General features: G+C 42.3%; 4 protein-coding genes across 5 annotated transcripts; all 4 read left to right on the plus strand.

Annotated features, from left to right (window-relative positions):
* Nucleotides 1–6,119: 6,119 nt before the first annotated feature.
* Nucleotides 6,120–12,307, plus strand: LOC136518003 (RAN GTPase-activating protein 2-like). Of its 2 annotated transcripts, none has more exons than XM_066511657.1 (2): nucleotides 6,120–6,381; nucleotides 10,548–12,307. In XM_066511657.1, exon 2 carries the CDS (start codon nucleotides 11,416–11,418, stop codon nucleotides 12,211–12,213), a length of 798 nt encoding a protein of 265 aa, XP_066367754.1. In that variant the 5' UTR covers nucleotides 6,120–6,381; nucleotides 10,548–11,415; the 3' UTR covers nucleotides 12,214–12,307. The 2 variants fall into 2 exon arrangements, with proteins under 2 accessions (XP_066367754.1, XP_066367755.1); XM_066511658.1 differs by having other exon boundaries at nucleotides 10,604–12,307.
* Nucleotides 10,855–11,379, plus strand: LOC136515829 (RAN GTPase-activating protein 2-like). The gene has a single exon (XM_066509314.1). The coding sequence runs from the start codon at nucleotides 10,855–10,857 to the stop codon at nucleotides 11,377–11,379; it is 525 nt and encodes a 174-aa protein (XP_066365411.1).
* A 3,371-nt stretch (nucleotides 12,308–15,678) lies between the features above and the next one.
* LOC136516620 (uncharacterized) lies at nucleotides 15,679–21,460 on the plus strand. Its single transcript, XM_066510067.1, has 8 exons — nucleotides 15,679–15,880; nucleotides 16,257–16,470; nucleotides 17,221–17,942; nucleotides 19,033–19,206; nucleotides 19,310–19,426; nucleotides 19,968–20,147; nucleotides 20,463–20,509; nucleotides 20,885–21,460. The coding sequence occupies exons 1-8, from the start codon at nucleotides 15,830–15,832 to the stop codon at nucleotides 21,216–21,218; spliced, it is 1,839 nt and encodes a 612-aa protein (XP_066366164.1). The 5' UTR covers nucleotides 15,679–15,829; the 3' UTR covers nucleotides 21,219–21,460.
* A 2,288-nt stretch (nucleotides 21,461–23,748) lies between these two features.
* LOC136517117 (cysteine proteinase inhibitor 3-like) lies at nucleotides 23,749–26,397 on the plus strand. Its single transcript, XM_066510634.1, has 4 exons — nucleotides 23,749–24,057; nucleotides 24,565–24,796; nucleotides 24,891–24,994; nucleotides 26,049–26,397. The coding sequence occupies exons 1-3, from the start codon at nucleotides 23,860–23,862 to the stop codon at nucleotides 24,992–24,994; spliced, it is 534 nt and encodes a 177-aa protein (XP_066366731.1). The 5' UTR covers nucleotides 23,749–23,859; the 3' UTR covers nucleotides 26,049–26,397.
* The last annotated feature ends 772 nt before the right edge of the window (nucleotides 26,398–27,169 follow it).

A 27,169-nucleotide genomic window follows, 5' to 3' on the forward strand; every position in this document is an offset into this window, starting at 1 on the left:
GCTGAGTGGCATGACATACATCCTTGCTAAGGACATGTTTAGTGCATCTAGTCACATTTTCAATTTCATTAGGACCTTCCAAGTGGTTCAATTTTATTAGGCTCATTCATGAAAACCAAATGAATTTGATGATTGTATGGTACCACTATTGCTTCTATGCTTGACTTGATCTAGTGGTAGCATATGACATGTTTATGGGCTTGTAAACCTAGTGTTTGATCTAGAAAATGAGCTCTAAGTGTTTAACTCAACATGGTAAAAGATACCTTATTTGGAGGTACGAAGAAGCTTGTCCTTGGATCAAACCGAGTTAAATATCTTTGGAGAATGATCTAGATTGAACCAAATTTGGGAAAATGATTCTCACCCTATTGATTGACATTGATAATCTCTACCTATCTATAATTTAAGCCTTTGTGGTCATTGATGACAAAGGGGGAGAGAAACAAAGATATAAGTGATAGGGGGAGAAATAACAAAGATGTTAGTACATGTGGAGAAAGACAAAAGATATATTAGTGTACTAAGATGGTGAAAAGACAACAAAAAGGGAGAATTTGACATAGGGGGAGAGATATGACAAAGGAAAGGAATCAATTAAAATCTTGAGCACACAAGTAGGGTGAGTAAGCTCATGAACTTGTATGGTGCATTTGAATGTGCATTTCATATGTTTGCTTGCATAGCATAAGTTTTAAATTCGATATCCGTGCTTGTGTGATGTATGCTAGTTGTAGGTTTGAATGATAAAATCAAAAACTAGCATGCATAGGATATCTAATGATTTCATTTCCAAGTATTTCTAAGTGGTATCTTTTCAAAGTATGTTTTCAAGTAGTATAAAGCTAACCATGGTGCTAAGGATGGTATAATGGTATACTCCAATTGGTATCACGCTTTAAAGGTCCATCTTTTATACCTTAGCATCATTCGGTAGACATTGTCTCCTATATTTTCTATCTAAGCATATATGCAAGCTACAATTCCAAACTCTTAGCACATATGTAGGGGGAGCAATTGCTACCATTTAGGGTTCATGAAACTTGTCCATATTCTTTTACACATGGTAAATATGCTTGGGCAAGCAACATGGATTCAATTGAATTTCAATTCATATCTTTGTGAAAGGGTTGTCATTAATTACCAAAAAGGGGGAGATTGAAAGCTCTAGTTTGGTTTTGGTGAATTGATGAAACCCTAAGTGTTAACCTAATTTATTAAGTGATCATGAGATAGGTAGCACACTCCAAGTCATGAAGCAAATGAAGATCATAGCATGATGAAGGTGATGCCATGGTGATGATCAAGTGCTTGGACTTGGAAAGAAGAAAGAGAAAAACAAAAAGCTCAAGGCAAAGGTATAAACCATAGGAGCTATTTTGTTTTGGTGATCAAGACACTTAGAGAGTGTGATCACATTTAGGTTTGATAGCCGTACTATGAAGAGGGGTAAAACTCGTATCGGAATGCATTTATCAAAGTGCCACTAGATGCTCTAACTCATTGCATATGCATTTAGGATCTAGTGGAATGCTAACACCCTTGAAAATGTTTGTGAAAATATGCTAACACATGTGCATAAGGTGATATACTTGGTGGTTGGCATATTTGAGTAAGGGTGAAGAAGTTAGAGGTGAAAAAGAGTTAGTCTCATTGGTTACAAGGTGACCGGACGCTGGTCCCAGAGGAACCGGCGCGTCCGGTTAGTTGTAACAGCGGAGATGCTGGCGTCTATCAAACGACCAGATGCCAGGTCGTTTAGCGACCAAACATTGGAGGCAGGGTCCGGTCCTATTGTCGGGCAGCGCATAGAGGCTAGGGTCTCTGACCGGACGATGGCAGGGTCCGGTCGTGCATGACCGGACATGTCCGGTGGGCAAAATGCATTTCTGGAACCTTACTGGAAATGACTAGACGCTGATGGCTCAGCGTCTGGTTAGTTATAGCGCAGCGTCTGGTTAACTTTGTGAGCTTAGCCAAAGTCCTCCCACTCATCTCCATCATTGATTTATTATCTTTGTGAGATTGGGAGTGAATTCAAGTACATTGCTTGAGTGATTGCATCTATAGGCACTTGGTGTTCGTGTTTCACTATGGATTTCGCTTGTTACTCTTGATGGTTGCCGCCACCTAGATGACTTAGAGCAGCGATGATCGTTGACCGGAGGGTGGTGATTGTCTCCGGCTCCGATCGTGGTGATTGTGAGGGGTTCTTGACCTTTCCTCGGCGGAGAGCCAAAAGGTACTCTAGAGGATTGCTCATGGCTTATGTGATCCTTATCTTGTGTTGGTTGTGTGGCACCCTATTAAGGGTTTGGCGTGTGAAGCCAATTAGCGCGTGAACCTCCAAGTGAGTGAATCGCCACAACGAGGACTAGCTTGCCGGCAAGCAAGTGAACCTTGGTAAAAATCATTGTGTTTAACATTGATTCCGAGGTGATTGGTCTTCATTGTTATTCATTCCTTATGATTGATTGGTTCCTTCATCTACACGGCGGTATAACCTTCTTGATCACTCTCTTTATATTATCACAAACTAGTTGTCAAGCTCTTTAGTGTAGCTAGTTGTGAGAGCTTGCTTGCTTGGTTGGTATGGCTCTTTAGTTAGTCTTTGAGAGCACACTAACATATGGTAGTGTCATAGCTATTGTGTGAATAGATACTATCTAAATTAGAATTGTGGTAGATGGCTTGTGTTTTGAGTAGGACTAGCGCAACACTTGCTTCGCCTCATAATTGTCTAACCATTTTGTTAAGTGTTGTTGTAGAAATTTTTATTAGGCTATTTACCCCCTCTCTAGCCATTAGGACCTTTCAGTATATGAGAATGTGCTTGCACGGATTTGCTCCTAGGAGGTGATAGATTCAATGTGCCTCGATTCATGTGGCATGAACTGAGGATTGCCATGGAAGATGGGAGAAAGGGGTTGCTGCCCTATGCTCCTTATCTCATGTTTATGATTGAGAGGGCCATCGGTCACCGATTTGATAAAGATGGTCTTCACACCATCTACAAGATTGAGAAGACCCAATTCTTAGGAGCTAGTAAGGCAATGAGACGCTCACCTTCAGTTGAGGATGTACCCGAGTCCTCCTGCTCTAGGACTAGCAAGGACAAGAAGATGAAGAAGTTTGGAAAATGGCTCAAGGCCATTTTTACTACTTGCACATATGCAGCAAGGATCGCTTATGAGGACCAGTTGGAGAACCAAGAGGCCAACCGGGAGGCTAGATAGCGTGCAGGGCTACCACCTCTTCCTCTAGCTTGGTCACCGCCAAGGTTCGATGACCTCCCAAGCCTGTCTAACACCGATATAGAGGAAGATGAGGAGGAGGAGCAGCAGGACGATGATGAGAACTTGGACGTGTGGGGTGACACGATGATTGTGGAGGTTCAGCGCCGCACCGCTAGACGCTCCACACACTCTACCCATTTCACTTCCACTACTCACCGCTAAGGACGAGCGAGGATCGACTCCGACGACGATGATGGAAATGGTGGTAAGGCTACTCATGGGGGTGATGGCATCGATAGGGAGAACATTGAGCATGATGAGGAGTGAGTCGGTTGATTTCTCTTCTTTTCTTCTCTTTTTGGTGCTTTATGCCAAAGGAGGAGAAAATTAGAGGGGTCAATTTCTTTTCGACGCCATGGTGGTCACTGCAGCTAGGAGCCTCATGCCATATTCGATGAGAGTTAGTTTGTTAGGTGTGAATTTGAGAGCCGCTCAAAACTCTATTTGTGTAATATTGTTACCTATGTACTTTATATGTATTGGATATGGACATGTATCATTTTTGTGCTATAGCTTGTCATATATTTATGCTAGATTGCTCTTTTATATACATATAAACTGTTGTGTGGTGCTTGATCTGATCTATGTTGTTGCAATAAGTGCGGTGATGCCACACCTCTGGCCCGACAATGCCGCACTACGGTAGTGCCACATGCTAGGAGCGGCAAGTGTTGCACCTAGCTGTCACAGCAAACTCACTTTCATGCATAAACTGTCATTTGCATCACAATTATATACTTGACACAATGTGCAGCACCCCATATGAGCATGGATGTAGGGGGAGCCCCATCACTTTCACTAAAAATATGAATCTTGACCTCTTATGCCATATTGAGAATTTAATTCTCTATTCACACATTTAGGGGAGACACTACACCCATGGCTCGAAAAATCTCAGTTACATTTCATATCTTTTGTAAGCTCTAATTGGGTTGTCATCAATCAACAAAAAGGGAAGATTGAAAGAACAATCAAGCCCTAATTATGGGTTTTAGTGATAATGACCATGCAATTAGAGGACTAATGAGATTTATCGAGATGACAAGCAGAAAATTTAGAGTTGAGGATGTTATACGAAATGGAGGAGCCCCCAATTACAAATGTTACGACTTCAAACTCAAAGGAGGTTTAAATTCTTTTATATTTCAAATTTGAGTATAGAAATGCCGTACTATAAAGGGGGACATAATAAACTTATTAAAGTGTGCAACTAAGTGCTCAATCTTATACACATACATCCTCAGTTGCTCATCCAAGACAACCTAACTTTCACTGTTTTCATCCTTGTTGTCTTGCCTGGTGAGTGTCGCACCTAAAGAGAGGCATTGCTGCAGTGCGGCACCGCCGCATTTGAGCCACGGCACTACCGTGACTTAACTGACCGTTGGGGGTTGGGGGTATTTATATCTCTCACACTTCCCTCCAACGGCTCTTCTCCTTTCTCTGGCTATTCAGACCGACCAGAATAGAAACTGCTCACACTCTCTCTCCTCCATTGGTGACCTTGAACTCCTAAGCATTCCTTTGTGATTTTCCATCAATCCTTAAGAAAAAAGGCTCCAAAACTCGATTAGAAAGCAGATCCATTGATCCCCAAAGCCTAAGAGCACTTGGTTCGCGTTTTAGCCTGTTGATTGTGTTTGTTACTCTTGGAGCTTGCTCTTAGCTGGCTAGAGCATCGCCCGTGGAGCTTGCCAACTTGTGTGGCAGCCCCACGAGGTTTGTAACTATCTATTGAAACTAGTAAACTCACCCATCATCTCAAGAGTTAACTCTCTTGACTTGAGATCGAGAAAGGGTTGCAAAGCCTTAAGCCTTAGTGGCTAATTTCAACAACGTGGACTTAGGCAAGCCTTGGTGATGAGCTGAACCACAGGATAAATACTTATGTCATCCTTATGCTTGATTTACTTCACTTGCATTTCATATTGTTGTTGAGGTGATTTCTAGGGTCTGAGGTCGATCTACTTGTATACACTTGTGCTACTACTTCTAGCTGTCGATCTATGAACTACATACCTACAGGAAGCTTAGTAATTTCTTCGATCTAAGTTTACATTCATAGATTTTGAACTGTGCCACGAAGTTATTTGCAGGTGCGACAATGCCGCTGTTCTGGCCCAGCAGTGCCGCGGGTTGAATTTGACGTTTGCTTGAGTTCTATTTTAGCAGACCTATTCACCTTCCTCTAGGCTAACCAGAGATCCTACAACTCTATTCATCTACTTAGTAACTAGTAGTGATATTTCTAAAAATATAACAAAAAAATATTATAATGAGGCCTCGTTTGGCATGACTTTTCTAGTAGCTTCAGGAAATTGTTTTTTAGGCCAAATAGGATAAAATAAAATATCTCCTCAAGTGAATCACTTCAAAACCTGCTATCATAAAGGTTAAATGTTGGATGCAATTGAAAATATTAGTTTCTCCTAGTTTGATCTCTCTCGGCTCTCAAATCTATTCTGAAAAATTATTTTTATCAAACGTTTTTTTAAAACAGTTCTAGCTCTACCACTGGAATCGCTAGTAGAGCCGAAACAAATGAAAAAGATGATCCATCACATAGCGGTCCTTAGTCAGCACTTCGATTTTCCTGTAGTATTTTACAACAATACTTTTTGGATGATATTTTGTAATTTTCACGATTATTCGGTGCCATAGAACTAGCTTTATTACTGTACCGAGTCTAGCAATAACTACGTATATCTAAGTGCAAATAGCAAAAACTATTTATTGAAAGAAAATTAAACCGGGTAACAGAGGTACTCCAAATAAAACGGAAAAAAAACTGACATCTGTCAACTCGACTCTTTCTTTTGAAAACAAATCTGTCAACTCGACTACCCCCGGACGCAAACCCAGGAATCGCCGCCGCCCCACGCCGCCACCCGACCCCTGTAGTCCGCCGCCCTCCCCCAACCGCACTCCTGAGTCCTCGGCAACCCCGCTGCTTGCACTGACTGTACTGCCATACAGGACCTAAGCGTGTGCGCTCCCTCTCTCGTGACGACGGCTGGGAGCCTGCTGCCGCCGCCCAGGTGCCTAGGTCTCCACCGGTCCCTTCGCCGGCTACAATCTCCGCCAGGTACGCCCAGCCCTTCTCTTCCGTTCCTCCTGTGCGAAGCTGAGCACCCAAACCCTAACTTAAGCTATTTGTATTCGGATATGATCTACTCCGTAATTACAAGTGTATACATGTATTATTTTCTATTAATTTCGAATTTTTTTTTCCAAAAGTTATCGGGTGTACACCCATGTCCTTTAATGCGTTCACCCTTGCTTGCTTGTTTGGTTCAGCTGAACAGTGACGTCGCGAGTTTATATGCTAGTGTAGAGCAATGTATATTGAACTAGCCAGAACCCCCGCGCTTCGCGCGGGTAGATACAATGAGAGTGATAGGAGTGTATGAACTCATTGTGTTCGGATGCAGTCACATAGAAACAAAAAAGTTTGGTATATGACCATTCATGGTTCTGTAAACGTGTAGGACGATGAACTGTATGTGTGTATATTTGCAGGAAGGTATGTCTTTTACATATAGGGGCAGCATCGCAATAGCAGCCACCCACAGCAATCTCCCTCGTCCACGGCTCCACGCTCCCAATCCATGCAACCACCACACCAGCGCCCCCCGCAGCCGCCGCCCTATGCATCACTCACTCTGCCGGCACCACCCTCACCTGCACATCGCCCGCATCTGCACTTAGTTGACCATAAGGCGCATGAATCTGTCTTGTGTTTTGGACCCAGGGCAATTACTTCTTATGTGGATACCCTGAAAGCACCTATGAAAACACATGGCAAAAACGATTTGAGTTAAAAAAAAATAGCCCTGTACAGACAAAATAGCTATGGATCATGTCATGAGCAATTGTGGTGGGAAAATTCTTTACCTGATAAGACGTAAGGTGTGACATGAAGACTCATTTCATCATCGCCCAAAGCAGTACCAATGTTTTGCAAAACTGCACATTTGGCAAGGCAAGGCTGTCATGGAAATGTGTTCCACCAGAATGAGCATGATCATGAAAGATGATTAGTTTAGGAAGAAGAAAGCATCCAGCACATGGTAACCATCTATACATGAACCTCGTAGGCATGGCATATTTTCCATAATTGGAACAATATAAATGAGCGTATCATAAAAGGAAATCAGAGAGTATAGGAATTTATTGCTTCTTTAGTTTTGCCTTTGCGACAATGTTACTAATCGATATCCTCGCTGACCAAAGGAGGAAATCAGCACATGGCAGTGTAAGATCCACAGTTCAGTGTTACATTTGGAATTATTTTGACTGTAATAACAAGACAGATGATATTCTGTGATAAAACACTACCCTCCATGTTTGAGTAAATGATATTTAATGAGAATGTGGCAGTATGGGGAATACCTGAATGTACAACATTAGGATCGTGTCAAAAAGCAGTTGGAAAACAATCAGGCTATGAAAGTTTCAATGATATACACCTGGCAACTGAAGAACTGCATGAGAAAAATTGGGAAACTAAATTAGCAAATATGGTCTGATGCTTAGTAAGGAGTATTAAGCTTTCCAATTTCCACTTCATCTTTTCAGTGGAAGGAATAAACTGTAAGGTAAAAGCATCCCAGTGGGGATAACTTATAGAAGTAAGGGTAAACTACACAGGATCTTGTATAAGGCAATACAAAATATCCTGTAGCATAATACTGTATCTAGTAATAAAAGAAATCGACCAGAGGAATGCAATCATATAATTATAGGATGGTAACACTATATGTTGTATGATTCAACACCAACAATACCTTGGCTCTTTCGGAGATCAGTTAACTCCTTGTTTAGCTCTTGGACGCTATGAGCATGGGACAACTTTACTGATCACAAAATCGAAACAACAGGCAGAGAGTTCCAGAACCTCTCGCTTGACGTTTTTTTTTTCAACCAGGCAATCGATATTAATAGGTAGAGCTGCATGTAAGACATCACATAATTTGGTAAATTCCTGAAACCTCAATGTAATTTAGGAGTTGTAAGGTTATATGTTCTCGAAAAGGGTAAAGAAACAACAGATCATGTAATATTCTATATGAAATATCGAAATATAATCCTCTTGTACAGAATTATGAAGTACGGAGCTGAGCTGTTACTATGCTATGGTTATGGTTGTTGGATATTTTTTTATTCCAATATGACTGGAGAAAAGAAAAATCGGTGTCCATATATCTAGGAGGAAATGATTGCAGATGTTGACACTGTACATGGCAAGAGCAGAGTAACCTAGCAAAGCAAAACATGGAGAGCAGTCTTAATTATTTGTAAACTAAGATTCATTAATTCCCTTGCACAAACCATATATGAGGAAACCTAGCGGGCAGCATCCATGAAGATGGATGGTTCTAAGGTTAAAACAGTCCTGCAATTCTTACATGAAGATAGCAGACACTATAGAGTAAACTTGAAACAGGAAGACGTGCATTAGAGAATAAACAATAAGAGGTGATTGATGATAAAGAAAACTGAGGGTAGTGAGAATACCTGGCCAATTTGGGTACATCGATTGTGTGTCTCCTAAAAAATTTCAGGCAGTGGGTTTACATCTAGGGTGGTATTTTCAAAACCAATAAATGTCTATTTGCAGCATACTGATGTAATTATGAGGATGTGGAAAGAGTGAAGCATAGGCATTCTTAGACAAAGGAGTGCATGACCAAAAATGAAAACCAAATTAACAAACCTGGTCTCCTCTTTACCATCAGGAATTCAAAAATTCCTGCATTGAGGAAAATATCAACATGGTTTCAGTAAACAGAACAACATAGTATTTGTATTTGTACTGTATGATACTGCCGTGCGAGGGAGAAGGCGGAGGCAAGGGCGTTGCTGCTGTGGGGGTGCGTGAGGGAGATGGCCGCAGGCAGGGCGGCGCTGCTGGGAGGCTGTGCCGTGCTCGTGGTTGTGCCGAGGTGCGGAAAGGTGGCGCCGGTGCGGCGGAGCCCACAGGGCGACGCGAGCTGAATCGAAGCCCACGCAGCGAGGAAGCAAGAAATGGAGACGACGGTGAGGAAGAAGGTCGAGAGCTCTGGTCGTCTGGGGCATGGATGGGGATTTTTTTGTCCATTGCTGTTGACGGGGGATGGGATAACGATTGGGCCTGCGGGGGTAAGCAGGAAGGGGCGGACGCTTGGACGAAGGTGGCAGGCATCTGGGTGAGGATGACGGGTGGGATACTGTTGATCTACAGCGGAGATGTGCTCACGTTTAAAGAGGTTTATAGATATCTAGATTAGCAAATTAAGAACTTATTTGTTAGTGTAGTTTATTGATGTTTCAGGAAATGTATGCCAAATATCTAGATTAGCAAATTAAGCGCCATAAATCCGTGATGCATAATAGCACAAGAGGTTCTTTTTTCTATTTGAACTTGCCAAATCCTATGCATGCTAGTCAGAGTAAATGATTTAGTTGGTTTCCTACATACAGAAGGTTATAATCAAATCACTTGTGAAATGCCTCTCAGCCTATATGGCTATATCTTTGTTCAGTGAATCAACATTGGCGGAGCGTGAGGGAAAACTTAGCAGGGGCCAACTTCCCAAATGTGAAACTATGCAGTTGCAAATTATATGTGTTAACAATTAGGTGATTAGCAAAGCATCTCAAAATACAATAATAAAAAGTGCCACAACTTATCTCAGTTACCACTCAAATAGCCCAATCTAGCATATGTGCTATTCGGGTCATGGATTAAAGAGTATGCAAGCAAAAATAAATGGAACAAGGAAAGATAAATGAACCTACACAGTGGAGGCGCAGAGCGGGCGGCCAAAGAGCGCTGATTCAACTGAACTGTGGGCTATTGATGCTTGCAAGCCGCTGAAGGCTCCAGGAAAACTAGGTGGACTATATATTGGTTGGATTAGATGGACATCTAATTGAACTGGAGTCATCTGAAAACACTTACATGTTAGGACAAAGTAAAAAACAGCACACCAGGTCTTCAGTTTTTTCATAGGTGACAAGGAGGGGCCGGAGCCCAGTACGACCTATACATGGCTCTGATAGTGTGAATCAATGTTGGTATGTTAGTGGTAAAAACTTTAGTCGTCGGTAATACTTTTTTTTTGTTACTACTGTACTAATGTTTGGTTCCTTGAAGAGACCCGGAAATACAATCTAATTGGTTCATATTGTTGGTTTATTGTGTTTTTTGCTACTACAATATCTTATGTTATCAAAGCAAGGCTAATACATCGTGTTCTACTATTATAGGTTGCTGTGTTAAGTTCAAGCTTGTCATGGATCCTAACGCAATATTTTCAACCCAGGACATTCTCCATAAAGTTGTGGCCACCAAGTGAAAGCACACGTATCATGCTTGTTGAGAGGATAACAAAGAACGTGTCCACAGAGTCTATTTTCTCTCGCAAATATAGGTCTTTTGGGCAAGTAAGAGGCTCATGAGAATGCAAAAAGGATTGAAGAACTTTGCTTTGCCTCGGCTGATGAGCATTTCAAAAGGGAGCCTGATGGTGATGGGAGTTCTGCTGTCCAGTTATATGCAAGGGAAACGAGTAAGATGATGTTGGTAGTCCTGAAAAAAGGTCCAAGGACTTCTGCAGAACTGGAGGCACCTGTAGCTGATACACCTCTTGCGCCTGCTGATACTGTACTAGATATATCTGGTGGCAAACGTGCTTTTATTGAGGCAGATGAAGCAAATGAACTGCTGAGTCCACTTACCACACCAGGAAATTCGTATAAAAGAATTTGCTTTAGCAATAGGAGCTTTGGTATTGATGCTGCCAATGTTGCTGGGCCAATTCTCGAATCAGTCAAAAATCAGCTCACAGAGGCAGATATCTCAGATTTTGTCGCGGGAAGGCCTGAGGATGAAGCTCTTGACGTGGTGCGCATATTCTCCAAAGCATTAGAGGGTTCTGTACTGAGATATCTGAATATCTCTGACAATGCTTTAGGTGAGAAGGGTGTCAGGGCATTCAGTGAGCTCCTGAAATCACAGGAATCCCTGGAAGAACTCTATGTGATGAATGATGGCATATCAGAGGAAGCTGCAAAAGCTCTATCTGAGCTTATTCCTTAAACTGAGAACCTTAAGATTCTTCACTTCCACAACAATATGACTGGAGATGAAGGTGCTATGTATATTGCTGAGATGGTTAAGCGTTCTCCAAATGTGGAGAGTTTCAGGTGCTCAGCAACAAGGATAGGATCTGATGGTGGAGTGGCATTGTCTGAGGCACTAGGTATATGCACTCGTCTGAAGAAACTTGATCTTAGGGACAACTTATTTGGTGTTGATGCAGGGTTAGCTCTCAGCAAAACCCTTCTGAAGCTTCCTGATCTTGTTGAGCTTTATCTCAGTGATCTTAATCTTGAGAACAAGGGTACGAAAGCAATTGCCGTTGCCCTCAAACAGTCTGCACCACAGCTAGAGGTCCTTGAAATTGCTGGAAATGAAATAAATGCCAAAGCAGCCCCAGCTTTGGCAGAATGCCTAGCAGCGATGCAGTCACTCAAGAAGCTGACCTTGGCTGAAAATGAACTGAAGGATGATGGTGCTGTGATTATTGCAAAATCATTGGAAGATGGCCACACAGATCTCAAGGAACTTGACGTGAGCACAAACATGCTGCAGAGGGTTGGAGCTCGGTGCTTTGCGCGGGCAGTCACAAATAAACCAGCTTTTGTGCAACTGAACATCAATGGAAATTTCATCTCCGATGAAGGGATTGATGAGGTGAAGGAAATTCTAAAGGCTGGTAATAAATCCCTGGATGTGCTGGGCTCACTAGATGAGAACAATCCTGACGGAGAGCCTGATGATGGTGACGATGAGGAAGAGGATGAGGATGCCGAGGACAGTGAGGACGAGCTTGATTCGAAGCTGCAGAGTGTTAAGGTTGAGCAGGAATGATTGACCATCCTTAGGTTAAATAGCTTTAGCTACTCCAACTCCAATAATCATCTGGATGTCCACCATCTATGCTAAACTTTTAATTATAAAGAATGCACCGGTGGCTTCCATTATTTTGAACTGAGCCAAGTGGCCTGGTGATCTAGACTCGCGGTTCATTAGTGTAGCTTCCGTGGGAACTTTGGTATCAGTGTTGGAAGGGTCAGGTGAAGCTGTCCCTTGAAAGTGGGCTGAACTTATTTCATGGATCCTATTTATTACTTAGTTGCTCCAACTTGTTTGCTATTATGTTTTTGGGTGCTTTGTTGGTTTATTTGGGATCTGTGGTATTGTGGCATGTATGGCTGGTGCATATGTTGGTGTCGCCACAAGTAACGGATGAATTATGTGGTTTTAATTACCGACGCAAATTGATAGGCCCACCGACTTGATGTACTAGTCGTTGGTTATTGCAACCAGGATGCCGAAGTGCTATTGCAGCATGGTGTTTCTAGGTATGGAATATGGTACTTTCACCTTTGATGGATATTTTCGCTAGAGGTCTAGAGCAATTAGTATCTCTAGCGCCTCCTAGTGGCTTTCCAGTTCATTTTCATCAATCTTTGGTTGTTGATATCGATCTTGCAGGATGTTGTGTTATTGTGAAGTAAATGAATGCCCTCAATAGCATGGCTGTTCATATTGAATTCTGATAGTTAAACAAGCAAGGGTGAATTTTTGTTGTACTTTAGGGAGCTAGTGATGCTGGATGATAAGTTGGCAGCAGCAAGCTAGGTAGCAGCTTGTGCTGTTGTGTTGTGGCACAATGCATTTGCTTTTATCAAAGGGTTTGTCTGGTAATCACCAAGTGAAGTATGGAACTATGTCACTACTTGGCTTCTCCAGCTAGTCTGGTGCTCTGATATCTGCATTTGGTGTCACCATAGGATATGTTGGGTTTTTTCTTCCCAAGAATGCATCTATTGTTTGATATGGGGTCCTCTTGCACAACTTAATATTGGTGAGAAATGCAAGATACTACAGCTGTCATGTCTGGAGTCTGGACTATCTGTATTGAGATGATTTGTAGTATAGTATATCTGATAGTCAATCTTTGACCATGTTGGAATTAGTTATATTTCGGTTTATTGCAAGGTTCATGCATTACCAAGGAATGGAAAACTGGTTGGTACATTTTTACCGATTTAGGAAACCACTTTGCACAGACCCATCTATAGTTTCTTTTATAATTTTTCTGAGGTAATGCTGACGGTTGAAAAATACTCTATACAGAAAATGTGCAAGAATCAGTGTTACTATCTAACCCTTTTTGTGGGGAGTTTCAGTTGAAACCGCTAAAAAAATCACAATTTGATCCTTTTTTGTGGGTTTGAGTTGAAATCATGAAAAATGTGCCAACTCCCGGATGTGTTTTTGTTAATGGGGCATTAGGGTTGCATGAGGTTTGTCCCGTGCAGTTTGGCATAGGAGTTCAAGACTGCCTATCGAGCCTTAGTTCAGCTGTGAGAACTACGTGAGGAACCTGTGGATTGCCTTGCATCTTTTAAAAAAAAAACTCGGCCTACGGTGGGCAGACAGCCCCTGCAACTTTGTGCTTAAGGAAGAAGACCTTCTCACGTAGGCCGAGAAAACCCCCGAACACCGTGTCCCGTCCTTACACAGGGCCCCGTTACCCTGTGAGTGGGCCGGTCCATTGCCTGTGCTTTGGGAAAGTCGAGACAGACGAGGGGATTTTTTTGGTGGGTACCGGAAATTCTGCCCACAGCGGGCCTTGAACTCCGGTCGGCAGGCAGAGGCCTTAAGCCTCACCTCCTGGCCAGTCGAGCCGGAGCTCGTCTCCCTGCCTTGCATCTTTAGAGAGCCAGAAGTCATTATTTTACTCCTAATTACAAATCTTTGGTTTTATTATTCACCCTTGTAATAAGATAGTAAAAGGATTGCAGATTCCTCTGGCACAGGAGTTCCAAGGCTTCTTATGGGACCTTAGTTCAACTGTGAGGACTAAAATGAAGTTTGCGACGTTGTTTATGTATAGGTAAAGCCTTTGGTTTTTAGTATTCACCCTTGTAAGACAGTAAAAGTATCTGTAGATTCGACAATCAGATGCATAAAATGGAGTGTGCTAGCTGAAAGATACTAAGAAAAGCATAAAGCAAGCGTGAATCAAGCATGATAGATACTAAACCTAGAAACAGTTTTGCAGCCATGCGAGCTGCGGTGTTTACCTCAGCATCGGACAGGCTACAGCGATGTGAGACCATCCCCATTAATAAATGTTCAAATGGCTAGCCGTCATCTTGGTGGTATGCTACTTCCTTTTTGGGCTAAGAAATACGGCAGTACGTGGTATGCTACTTCCTTTGTGGCTAAGAAATACGGCAGTACGGGCCTGTTTGGAGGGTAGCAAACCGAACCATGCTGTTGAATTTTTATTCAGACGCCTTGTCACCTTTTCATTTCTGTTAAATTATTATTCAACTACAAACGAACTTAAAAAGAAGAAAAATAGAAATAACACCACAAACAAATAAAAAACAACAAAAAAGCTTCGCTTTATTGTAAATTGTGTCAGATTGATTTTTTTTTTTTTTGCTTCGATGAGAGATGTGTTATTTTGGCAATTAGAAACGGTCATGGCTCCGTATAATAACCCACACCTACTAGCAGAATGTTCAAAAGAGTCAATCACATGAGATGGACATATTTGGATACCATTGACTGTAAAATTTGTGCAATGTAATCTCCATAAAAACTCTCAAATTGTAATAAGGCATATTTTGCACAACAATAATAATAGAAAACAAGTGCAACTAAACAAGAAAGCAAAGTGTCCTCAAAAGAAAGTGCAACAGTACGTCAGTACCATCAAATATCTATTTTTTGTTTTGTTACTTGACATTTAACAAAAGAAAGGAATCATTTCAAATTTAGCCTAGATGAAGTCCTCAAACTTGGCGCTTTCTTTCTTCACATCTTTTAACTGTATAAAAGTTAGATCATTTCAGTTAAGCTGTGGTCAGGGCTGAAATTATTGACAATTATAGAGTTTTATATAAAATAAATTTAATGTAGTAGAAGTATTTTTACTATTTTGTACTATTTCTGTTCCAAAAAAGGTAAATCTCATTTTTTCGAGAATTCAAGAGATATTTATAAAAATAATATTTGTAATACGTTATAAACATCATCATTAAATTAATCTTGAGGTACATTTTCATAATAAAATTTTTAGAGATACAAATGTTAATAAATCTAGTTAAATTTAGAATTAATTGACTCCTCAAGATTTATATTATTTTTTGAACGAGTGAGTAAGTATTTTTAGATTTACATACACTGCTTGCGCATAAAAAAAGATTTACATACACTGAAATTCTCGAATTCGAGGTACCGGAGGACCTAAACGGAAAAAAGGAAGGGACGGACTGGAGCTGGTAAAAGCCCGTCCTCCCCCGCGGTTTCGGTCACCTCCTCGCTTTCCTTCTTCACTTGGTACCTCACGCAATCAGCGGGGAACCCCAAACCCTAATCCTCTCCATCAGCGCCGCCGGAGACAGCCGTGTGGGAGCTCGGTTCTCGGGGTTCTGCATCGATCTCTGTTATCTAGGTTTCTCAGATGGGCGATCTCAAGGAGGTTTTCCGCTCCCTCCAAGAACTCTTCCCTCAGGTGCGTACGATCGGTTCTCTTCCGTGTCTCGCACTCTCGCGTACTGCCTTTGAGATGTCATGTGTGGTGCTGCAAAAGAAGTTTTTTTCTTTCGTGAATGTATTTTTTTTTGGTAGCTGAGGGTACTAGGGTAGGGTGACTAGCCCTAGGAGGCTAGGACACACATGGACTGGGTAAATACCAGTGGGATTGGGAGCTGCTTATCGCGGTGAGATTCGATTCGATGGTTCTGGAGAGATCGGACACGATTATTTGATGATTAGATCAAATTTAGGGGCGTTATCTGTTGGGTTTATGGGCAGCCTGAAATTGCAATGTTTGTGCCGTTCCTGGCTGTTTCCTGAGGTCAAATTTGTCTGATAACTCTTTTCTGCAGGTTGATCATCGTATACTGAAGGCTATCGCAATTGAGCACCGTAAAGATGTTGATTCCGCGGTGGTTACTGTCCTTGATGAAGTCATGCCGTCCATGACTGGTTCGGCTGGAGCTTTGTCTACCCATCAAGAAGTGTTGCCATCTATGGATGATTCTGTTGGGAATTTGTTTGCTAATCGCAGCACACGTGAAGTGGGTAGTTCATCATCTGCTGGTGAGTATGAAAACCAAACTTTTAGCCTTTTGCACCATTTTTTTTCTTCCGAAACGACGTTTGGCCCCATTTCTACTCTAGTGTTAAAGCCTTAAAGGTGTTCTGTAAGGACCCCTTAGGATTTTTTTACATATATATAGTGTATTTGTACTGTAAGAGTAAAATAAGATATATTGATGATAGCTTGCATATTCTTGTGCACTGGTAGTATTTCCCTTATATTTTTTTAGTTATTATTACGAGGTTTACAATATGGTTGAAAGGTCCCCAAAAACACATGCTTGAAATTGTGTCATTTGGCTCACTTACTACTATACCAGTGGTGTTTAAACTTATTCAGTGCTCCTGTTACGTTATAGTAATTATTTAAGGCTGTGAGGTTGTACTTTCTTATGTGTGGGTAAATTTTATCTCTGAACCAGTCCGCACTCAAAAGCTTGGTTCAGTTTAGAGATGTTCTGTGCTTAGCCCTTTTTGTTCTTCATTGAACCAAGAATATTTTGTTTTAGATATTGTTGCCATATATCACCATTAACATTTCTTGAATTTGCGAACGGGCCTCTAGCTGAGTTGGTTAGGTGATTCTAGTAGCACTTCTCAGATCTTGGGTTCGACTCCCCGTGGGAGCGAATTTCAGGCTTGGGTTGAATATACTGGGGAGCTCTGTTCCAGTCTTTCTTCCCCACCCCACCCCAAAAAAAAAACATTCTTGAATTTACACTAACTGAGTTGGTTGTTGCCACAAATTAGGACATGATATACGTATCGATGAGGTTGATGTAAGTGTTCAATCTGCGCAACACACTTCTTCTGGGGAGGTCAAAATTGGCAAGCAAGGAAACATAAACAATGAATATGTGGGAAGACTTGCATCAATCGAAGGGGCCAGTGAGCAACTAAATCTACAGTCTGATCCTATCCCAAATGGCAGTCAGCATGATTTGATTCCCAACCTTGATGTGCTATCTTCAAATACCAATCCAGAGAAAAAGTTGGCTAACACAGACAATGAAGTTGGATACGGTGGATTGTCAAGTGAATGTTTTTCTCAACCACCGACAGGGGAAGATGGTGGTGATATCCCACAATCCCATGATCAAGATCCTAATAAGATGATTCCAGTTGGGGATTACTTTCCCCAGAACACTTCAATGGAGTTCTTCAGTGGCTATGAGGACATAAATTTTGATGATGACCTTTTGCCTCTTGGTTCTAATGATCAAATATCTTCTGGAATTTTGGGTACTGAAAAAGATTCTTTTGCGCCTGTGCTGGATGTTCCTGGTCGAGATAAAGAAGAATCCTCTGCTGAGACTTCTGGATTTGTAGAACAGAAGGACACCAGCAATGTTGCGGATATGCTTCCTGATCTTAATTTGAATCATTTTGCTTCTACGGCTTCAACTCACTCAAGCCATTCTGTTAGTATTGAGTCTCTTGAGGATTCTGTTGCTGATGCCAGAAGCAATAAGGTAATGTATTATGCTTGCTGTGCACTGGTCTTTTTTATGCATTATGTAGATATTAATTTTCAATTGTACATTCTCTACCATGTACCTGTCATGTGTGTGTGCCCACTAGCACTGGATATTAGTAGAACATTCATTTGGATTGTAGTTAATCCATTAGGTGTACTGACCGTCTAGGATGAAAAGGGCACAAGATCACCACCCCTTAGATTGAGACGAGCTACTTGAAGCCATCCTGGACATTAATCAGTATTCTGAGCCCTACCTAGTTACATACTCCCTCCATTCCAAATTATAAGACGCTTTGGCTTTTCTAGATAAAACTTATGCGAGCTGTATTTCTTCTTTCACTTTCTGATGCTTTCTCAAGTTTTAAACATCACTTGTTATGTACAATGTGTATTCGAATGATTAACTATCATCAAAGTTCAAAAAGGCGACGCCTTAGGCGCGACTAGTCGCTAGTCGATGGGTTCCCGCCTGGCCTATGGGGGTAGGCGGACATCCAGACGCAAGGCGGTAGGTCGCCTGTGGGGGAGGTCGCAGCGGGAGGCCCCCGGTGGGGGAGGAGGAGCTGCGAGTGGCCGCGGGCGTGGGCGTGCGCCGGCGGCAGCAGGCGCGCACTAGAGCAGAGAGAGATGCCGGAGAGAAGAGGAAGAGGAATCGGTGGCGGCGGCGGCTGATGCGGGAGGAAGCGGATGCGGCGTCGAGAGGATGCGGGAGACCGAGATGCGGCGTCGTGCAGGAGACGAGTACTCGATGGATAAGGTTGGAGATCTGGAGTGGGATAAGGATGGAATAGTGGGCTGGACTGTTGCCTCTTGGGCCTTTCTATCTCTCTAAGCCAGCCTTTCTATCTATCTAAGCCCACTATTCAGCTGTTTATTTTTTCTTTTAGAATATAAATATATGTATATTAGTATATATACAAAACGCCTAGAAAAATGCCTTGGAACGCCTAGGCTAGCCTAGGCTGGCCTAGGCGCTAGGCTAAGGGTCAGCGCCTTGAAAGCGCCTAGCGCCTTCTTGAACTTTGACTATCATATTGTTGTTGAGGTTGGTGGCTCATTCTTGTGCTTTTGATATAATGCAGAATGATCTGTTACCTTCTCTAGAGTTGATTACAAAAATGGTAGAGGATGTTGAGCTTCTTGAAGAAAAGGCTAAAGTAGCCAAGCATGAAGCATCTGTTGCTGGGACAGGCATTCTGACCAAAGTTGAGGAGCTCAGAGAAATGTTAACTCATGCAAAGGAAGCAAATGATATGGTATTTCCCTCTGACCTAATATCTCATCAATCATCATTTTATAAAACCTCTCGATCTGCCTAGGGTCATGGCGCAGGATATCTGACAATTTTTCTATCTACAGCATGCTGGCGAGGTTTTTGGTGAGAAAGCTATTTTAACCACAGAGGCACGTGAGCTTCAATCACGACTTCAGAGGCTTTCAGATGAGAGGAATAAATATCTGGTGATAATTGAAGAGGTATATTGTTTCTTTGGTGCTGGTATCACATTGGAGTTCTCACAATAACTATCATCCTGCATAAACTAAAAGTTAGTACTCTCTTTGTTCCAAATAATAAGTCACTTTGACTTTTTTGGTACATCCAATTTGCTATGTATCTAGATCTACATTATGTCTAGATACATAGCAAATTTGATGTACCAAAAAAGTCAAAGCAACTTATAATTTGGAACAGAGGGAGTAATCTTTGAAGTTTGTAAAGTGTGATATTGAAGAACTGACACCTTTTAGTTTATATAGTTGGCATGTTTATTCGTCAATTTGGAAAACCTATATTTTTCTACTCTGGTTTGAGTTTCATACCAAAACATGGAACTGTTGGTCTGTTCAGTTACACTTTCCTTATTTTTCGTATGCAGAATTGATTCATTTTATCATTTTTATTTGATCTGACTTGATTTATACTTCTTTTGACAATCATCAACCATGGTAATTGATTGCATTACATTATAAAAGCTGAATTGATGCTAAATTTGATATTTAAATTTAATTTGTATAGATATGCCAAACTCTTGATGAAAGATTGGCTGCTGCACAACAAGAAATTGCAGCAGCCGAGAAAGAAAAGATTGAAAAGGAGGCTGCTGCTCAGGCACTACTTGATGAACAGGAAAAGACGATGAATTCTATTGTTGAAGAATCAAGAAAGCTGCAGAAAGAAGCTGAGGAGAACCTGAAGGTATTATCTGCTTCCTTTATCCAGTAATATGGGTTTTGAATTTTGACAATTTTATTTTATGTGTTTTTCCTTGTTTTATAATCTATATAAAACATGCTTCCCCTTTGTATAATAGATATTGATTTGTTTTATATCTAATAATATACTCCTGTGTATAATGGATGATATACTCCTGAGGTGAGGAGTACAGGCACGTATTATTGTCCACACATTTGTCTCGCAGGCAACATATAATAGGATATATAAATTTGCAGAACAATTTTTTTTACAACAAACAATTGTTTACTGATGTTTATAATCAAATTGTTTGTACAGTTGAAGGAATTCTTGGTTGAGCGGGGCCAAATTGTTGATATGCTGCAGTAAGTTGTCATTTCATCTCAGCTACTTCAGTACTGTTAAACTGTTCAATACTAGTCCTGTTCAAACTTTGAATTGTTTTATTTTTTATCTTTCAAAGATTCTCATGAGCATGCCACTCCACACATTAAGATGAATACCTGTTATAATAGTCATTCAGATAAATAGGAATTGAAGCAAACATTAAAATAATTCTCATATTACATTACTTATTTATTTAGTGTAATGTCTAACTGTTCAAGCCATGTCTTGTCTGCACTGTACAATAATGTACCACCCTGCCTGCTCAAATGATTTAGAGCTATGATAGCAGTAGACTATCTTTGAAGTGTTTATGAGCTCTAAATCCGTGATTCATGTCCTTGACCTCATTGCAGAGGTGAGATGGCTGTGGTCTTTGAGGACGTTTCGTTGCTGAAGCGAGTGGTGGATGAGCGCCTATCATTGAGCAAGTTGCAGCGCTCAGCTATGTCGAGCCTCTCTTCTTCACTGCATTCTTCTCATCACAAGAGCTGGAGTTCCTCGGATAGGACTACCGAAGCCATCGAGTCTCTGGATAAGTGCAGCCTTGTTGAACCTGCAAGCCCAGTGTGCAAAGATCTGGATGGCAACGAGTGCGCTGTGGAAGTGTCAGATGGCAACGACGCTGGTAAAGGCATTTTGAAGCACGTGAATTCCAAGGAGGATGGGGATGGATGGGAGCTGTGCTGAAAGATGTTCAGGAATAGTGGCATTGCCAGAGGATGCTGAAGTGGTAGAGAATATGAACTAGCAATAATGGTGTATAAACGTTTACTAGTACGGTGCTAATCTAGTCGATTTCATATGAATCGGGGAATTGTCGTGGACTCACTTCACTGGCTCATCGCAGCAGTATGTGAGATGAGTCCAACTGCAGCTTGATGTGGTATATATAAAAGTGAAGATTTCTCCGATACAAATTATATGTTGTTTTTTGTTTTGTTCTAAGTTAAATTTCTCCTGACTTTTACTGCGTTTTCTAAAAAAAATATCGACATCTATAATACTAAACAAATGCACTATCGATACATAAATGGTGGATTTGAAGAATTTAATTTGATTATGTAGATGTTGTATTTCTTTTTATGTGAGTAGTTTGGCGACGCTAATTCGAATCTGCAAAATAAGAACAGATATAGGATAAAGTTAAAGTGTCTTGTAATTCGAATAAAGTCTTGTCCGTGAGTGTCCATGTTTATTTCCTCTCTTGGAACTAGTACTCTTAGGTCAGTTTGCATGATGAGCTATGAACAAGCATTACGAAAAGATAATGATCAGGTGAGGGCGTCCGTCGATCCGGACGCGCCTCCGCCTCCTTGGGCCTGCGGACCAGCCTTGCCCGCTCCCCCTCGCGGTCGATCTAAAACTCTTAAGGGATCCTGGAGCCGTGGCCAGAAGGCGCGTTTGACGGCAGCCCCATGAAGAAGCTCACGGCGCACAGCATGACGTCGCCCTTCCCCGATATCGGTCTCGCCCGTGGCGTCTTCTTCTCCGGCTACGACTGTCTCTCGTTCAGCAGCGCCTGCAATGTCGGCACGAACAGCGTGTTCTCCTCCCACCATGCCTCCTTTCGCCCCCGTGCGGCGGGCCCTGAGCACTCTCTGTTCCCATCTTTGTCCCAAGCCCCACTTCCTCCCCGGCATCACGGCTCCACCCTCCTTCTCCACCTCGACCTAGCGTCGGATCCTGCTATGCATTGCTTCGCTTGCCCACCCGCCTACTAGGGTTTGCTGAAAGCGTATATTGTAAGTGTATGTTTCAAGTATTTTAGATGTTTCATAGGTATGTTGCAAGTGTTTCATATGGATGCTGCAAAAGTAGATTTGGATGTTGCATATGTTGCAATGGCTATACACATATGTTGCAAGCGTCTGTTTCAAATGTTTCATCTGTTTTTTCAGATGTATGTTATAAGTGTGTTTATTTGGATGTTGTATATGTTTCACACATATGTTGCGTATGTTTTTTAATGGCTTTTCAAGTATTTTTAGTTTTTTTGCAAGTGTTTCAGACGCATGTTTTAAGTGTTTCATCTGTAAGATGTATGTTGCAAATATTCTATCTGGATGTTTCAAAAGTAGATCAGATGTTGCACATGTTGCAATGGCACCAGTGGCTAGTGGACAGCGGCTTGCCGCAGGGCTTCGACTCCTTTCTTGTGTGGCGCGCCTTGCCGTCTCCTCTCCTCTCCCTCCCCTCCCTTCCCTTCCATTCCCTTCCCTCCATCTCGACGCGGCAGTTCGAGCTCGGCGAGCGCGATGCCCGCGGATGTGGTGGCCGGATGAGCGCGCAATCCGCTTGCTACGCACGGGAACAGAGCAGCCGCGGGCGTATGGACGCAGGCATCCATCGGGACGTCTCCTGCCGATTACGATTTTACAAAACAGAGGATCTACTTATTTTGATTTGTCATATAGTCCATATTGAATGGTGTGAGCAGATGCATCCACATTATAATAACTTTATAGTACTACTGACTGCTGTAGTAAATTGAAATGGTGGATGATCTCTGGTTGTACTGTTGCATTGATAAGTCATGACTTGAGCTCACAAGAAGCTTCGGATGTCCTTGAAGGGGACCAAGGGGTTGAACTGCGGTGGACGCAGACGCAGACGCAGCCTTGTGACGCGGTGGCGCCGCCCTAGACGAAGGCAACAGCCCGGTCGCGTGTGGCCTTGCGGGTCGCGACTCCAGAAAGAGCAGACGCGCAACGCAGATACGCTTGCGTTGCGTGTGTTTTTGATAAGATAAGGACGCCTTGCGTTGTGCTAGGGTAGTATTAGTTCCTAAAATTTTTCAAGATTTCCCGTTACATCGAAATTTTAGACGCATATATGAAACATTAAATATAAATAAAAAATAAATCTAATTACACAGTTTAGACGAAATTCACGAGACAAATCTTTTAAGTCTAATTAGGCTATGACTAGACATTAATTATAAAATAACAACAAAAATACTATAATATCATTTTGCTAAAAATTTCGCCAACTAAACAAGCCAGGCCAAGGCCATAGTAGTACGGAGTAGTCTGGAAGGCGGAAGGGGAGAAACGACAAACCGATCGATCTCCGCGTCGGGAAGGGCTCCTTGTCATCACCCACCGCCCGATCCCAAAGCGCTGACGGCTCCGATCGGATCACGCGTCGCTGTCCCCTCCACGGCAACCTGCCCCCACCACCCGGTTCCCCTTCGCTTTCCCCAGTCCCCACCCGCCCACCGTGACACCAAAGCGAGCACGAGGCAGCAGAAGCGCAGAGCAGCAGCCAAGCGCCACACGCCGACGCCGAACCAACCAGCTGGTAGCCTGGTAGTAGTAGTTTCGCCGCGATGACGATGATGATGCCTCGCGGCGCCGCCGTCCTCTTCGCCGCGGCGCTCCTCGCGGCCTCCGCCGCCGCGGTCTCCGGGTTCCACCTCGGCGGGGACGAGAGCGGCCTCGTCAGGGGCGTGCTCGCCGCGCTCCGCGAGCGGGCCGAGGCCGAGGACGCCGCGCGCTTCGCCGTCGCCCACCACAACAAGAACCAGGTCTGTGCCGCTGCCTCCCTCCTCGTCTCTCCACCCTGTCGACACCAATTCCTGAATTCCATCAGTGTGTGGACTCTTGTGTACCATGGGAAGTGGATTGCATTGACTTACAAGTGACGTCACCCAATTTGGTCAATGAACCTCCACTCTCGAGTGGTGGGGGAAAAAGGTTAGGTCCATGAATTCGCTACCGGGATTCAGTTGCATCAACTTGTAGGGGTCCCTAAACTTAGGTGCAATCTTAAGGGAGTGATTTGCTAGAATCAAGTTTCGGTTTCTAGATCTAATGGTTGAACTGTATGCGAAAACATATGATGAACCAGAGCTATTAGAAAGGTGGAAACACATGCAGTGTCTAGCAATTTGGTCCTTGTCTCATGTTATTCCAAGACTCAAACGTTGGCAGTGTCTAGTAGGATGATCTCTCGTCTCTCCAGTGATGTACACCACGGCCACGCTGGGTTTCTTCTAAGTTGTGCATAACGTCTGGAGAATTTCCTTGTACAGGGTGCTGCTTTGGAGTTTACAAGGGTGCTCAAATCTAAGCGGCAGGTGGTGACCGGGACCCTGCATGACCTGATACTGGAGGCAGCTGATGCTGGAAAAAAGAGTCTGTACAGAGCAAAGGTTTGGGTGAAGCCGTGGGAGGATTTCAAGTCTGTTGTCGAGTTTCGCCTTATTGGAGACTCTGAATCTGAATCCGAGTCTTCTGTTGCTTCTGATGTTAGCTCTGGGCAAGGTACTGTTGGCCTTGCGTGTTTGGATAGTATATTTGTTTATAGTTATCCAATGTAATCTACCAGGATAAATAAACGTGGTTTTACATTTTTCAGCTATTGCCAAGCTCTCTCTTGAAGCAGACATCATACAAGAAGAGGCTCGCCTGCACACCATTGAGAATGATGGACTTTCAGGCGATTTCACATCATCATCTTAGGTATGATGTCATCTCCTTCATCTTCTTGTGCAACGGATGTCATTTCTGGTCTCTTGCTATTTGGTTAACCGACCTATAACCACACGAGTCAAGGACAGGCTGCCAGCGACGCTAATTGCTGTAACCATGATATTGTTTTGATCTTGCATGGGTATCTTGTATAGTAGTGCTTCAGAACATGATCAAACTAAACTATGTTTGTATAGTTTCTTTTATCTTTGCCATGGCTACTGTGGGAACTAGGAAGTATCTAGTGCTGATGTGGGGCCTTATATGTTGCCATCTGGATGATGTTTTTTACTGGATGGTTACTGTTAGTTGAATCTGTTGGGATTTAGTTATTTCGTTTTTTATGGAAATCCAAAAGTGAGGCCTTGATTAAAATGACACTCTTCATGTAGTCATGCGAAGCTTTGGGTCCATATCAAGCTGTGTGCTATACTGCTATCAGTAGAAAACCTGCTGTTTAGTTTCGTAACAAAACTTTCTATGCATGCATACAATGTTTTGTTACGAAACTAAATAGCAGGAAGCACACACCAATGCCAGTCGCCAGACACTTCCCCAAGACAACATTTGCATCATGCAGTGCTTTTAGCTTTTGCCTGCAACTATATCCATGTCTTATTCTTCTATTTATATAATTCGCAGTGTTTGTGTATCTTGTAATACTATGTGAAAAACCAGTGGCATAGCTCAGGAATCTAGGTCATAATCAAATCCTTTTCAGGAACCAGATAATATCCAATGCTCCGATGAACAATATCTGTATCCTTATATGTGCTGTGCTGTGATTGCATCAGTCTGTTTATTTGCTTTCTGATGCATACATCAAAATTGGTATTTACAACTTGCAATCCAAGTTACTTGATATTAGATAACTGTCTTGTTTGATGTATTCAGACGAGTACTCTAGCAAAGAAAAACACATCTTTAGTTTTCTCGTGTCCATACTATTCTATTATCAGTTCCTTCATTTTGCTTTTTTGGTTCTATAATGCAGCATTCTGCAAACACAATGTGATTTAAGTTTTGACTCGTCCCTCATTTTCAGACATACTTGGTGTGACTAGGATTCGAGGCAAGGATGGAAAGCGTGAAGGTTTAAAATGAAGTTTTAGGTATTTAGAATTCTATATAGTAGGTTGCTGTCAAGCTGAAATGCTTTGCCTCGTTTACCGGAATATGTATTCGTTTCGAACGTGGGAGCATAGAACTGTTGTATATTTCAGTATTTCACACTGTCCATTTCCATGTCTGTATATAAGGAGGCTCTGTCTGTGTATGGCAGAGTACTTCAACTGCATATATATGTAATGCCAAATTGTCGTCTGGTTTGAAGTAAATTTCAAACCAACAAGACAAAATTGCTGTTTCAAAATTCGGCCACTAGATGGCTGCCAGCTGTCCAGCACGTCCAATTGGGAAATACGGCCGAGTGCCGCTCGCCTTTCTGGAATCTCCCACTAAAGGGCGTTTGATTCGGTGACTAAAATTTAGGAGGTATGTTAGAAAGATGTTATATGGGTTATTTGAATATTAATAAAAAAAATAAACTATATAATCTGTTAGTACTTCATGCGACGAATTTTTTAAGCCTAATTAATCCATTATTAGTGTATGTTTACTGTAGCAAAACATTGCTAAATCATAGACTAATTAGGATTAAAAGATTCGTTTCGTAAATTAGTCGTAATCTATATCATTAGTTTTGTAATTAGTCTATATTTAATACTCTATATATTTGTCCAAACATTCGATGGACAGCGACTAAAATTTAGCGAGGACAACCAAACACCTCCAAATCTTTGCACCGTATGTTCTTACAGAAACCCGGGTTTTCCAGCCTTTGTACATCTTAGGGCCTCTTCGGCTCTACTGAGGCCTTGTTTGGGGGAAAAATGAAGGAATCAGAAACGGAGGAAAGGAAACTGGTTCAAGCGTTTGGAACGGAGGATTCGCTCAAACCCTTTCCTTCGGAATACTGTAGCCGGCAAGCAACTTCACAGGAAACAAAAAAAATCCAATCCGATCCATGGTTTTGTTTTCCTTTGCGGAAGCCCGAGGCAGCGCGTGTGAGAAGAGGAGGAAAAAAACGAGTTGCTAAGGCGAGAAGACCTTCGACCATCGCTGCCGCCATGGCTCTCTCGTCGATCTCCCGCCATGGCTCCTCGG

Source organism: Miscanthus floridulus, chromosome 17, assembly GCF_019320115.1.
Source record: "Miscanthus floridulus cultivar M001 chromosome 17, ASM1932011v1, whole genome shotgun sequence".
Classification (NCBI taxonomy): domain Eukaryota; kingdom Viridiplantae; phylum Streptophyta; class Magnoliopsida; order Poales; family Poaceae; genus Miscanthus; species Miscanthus floridulus.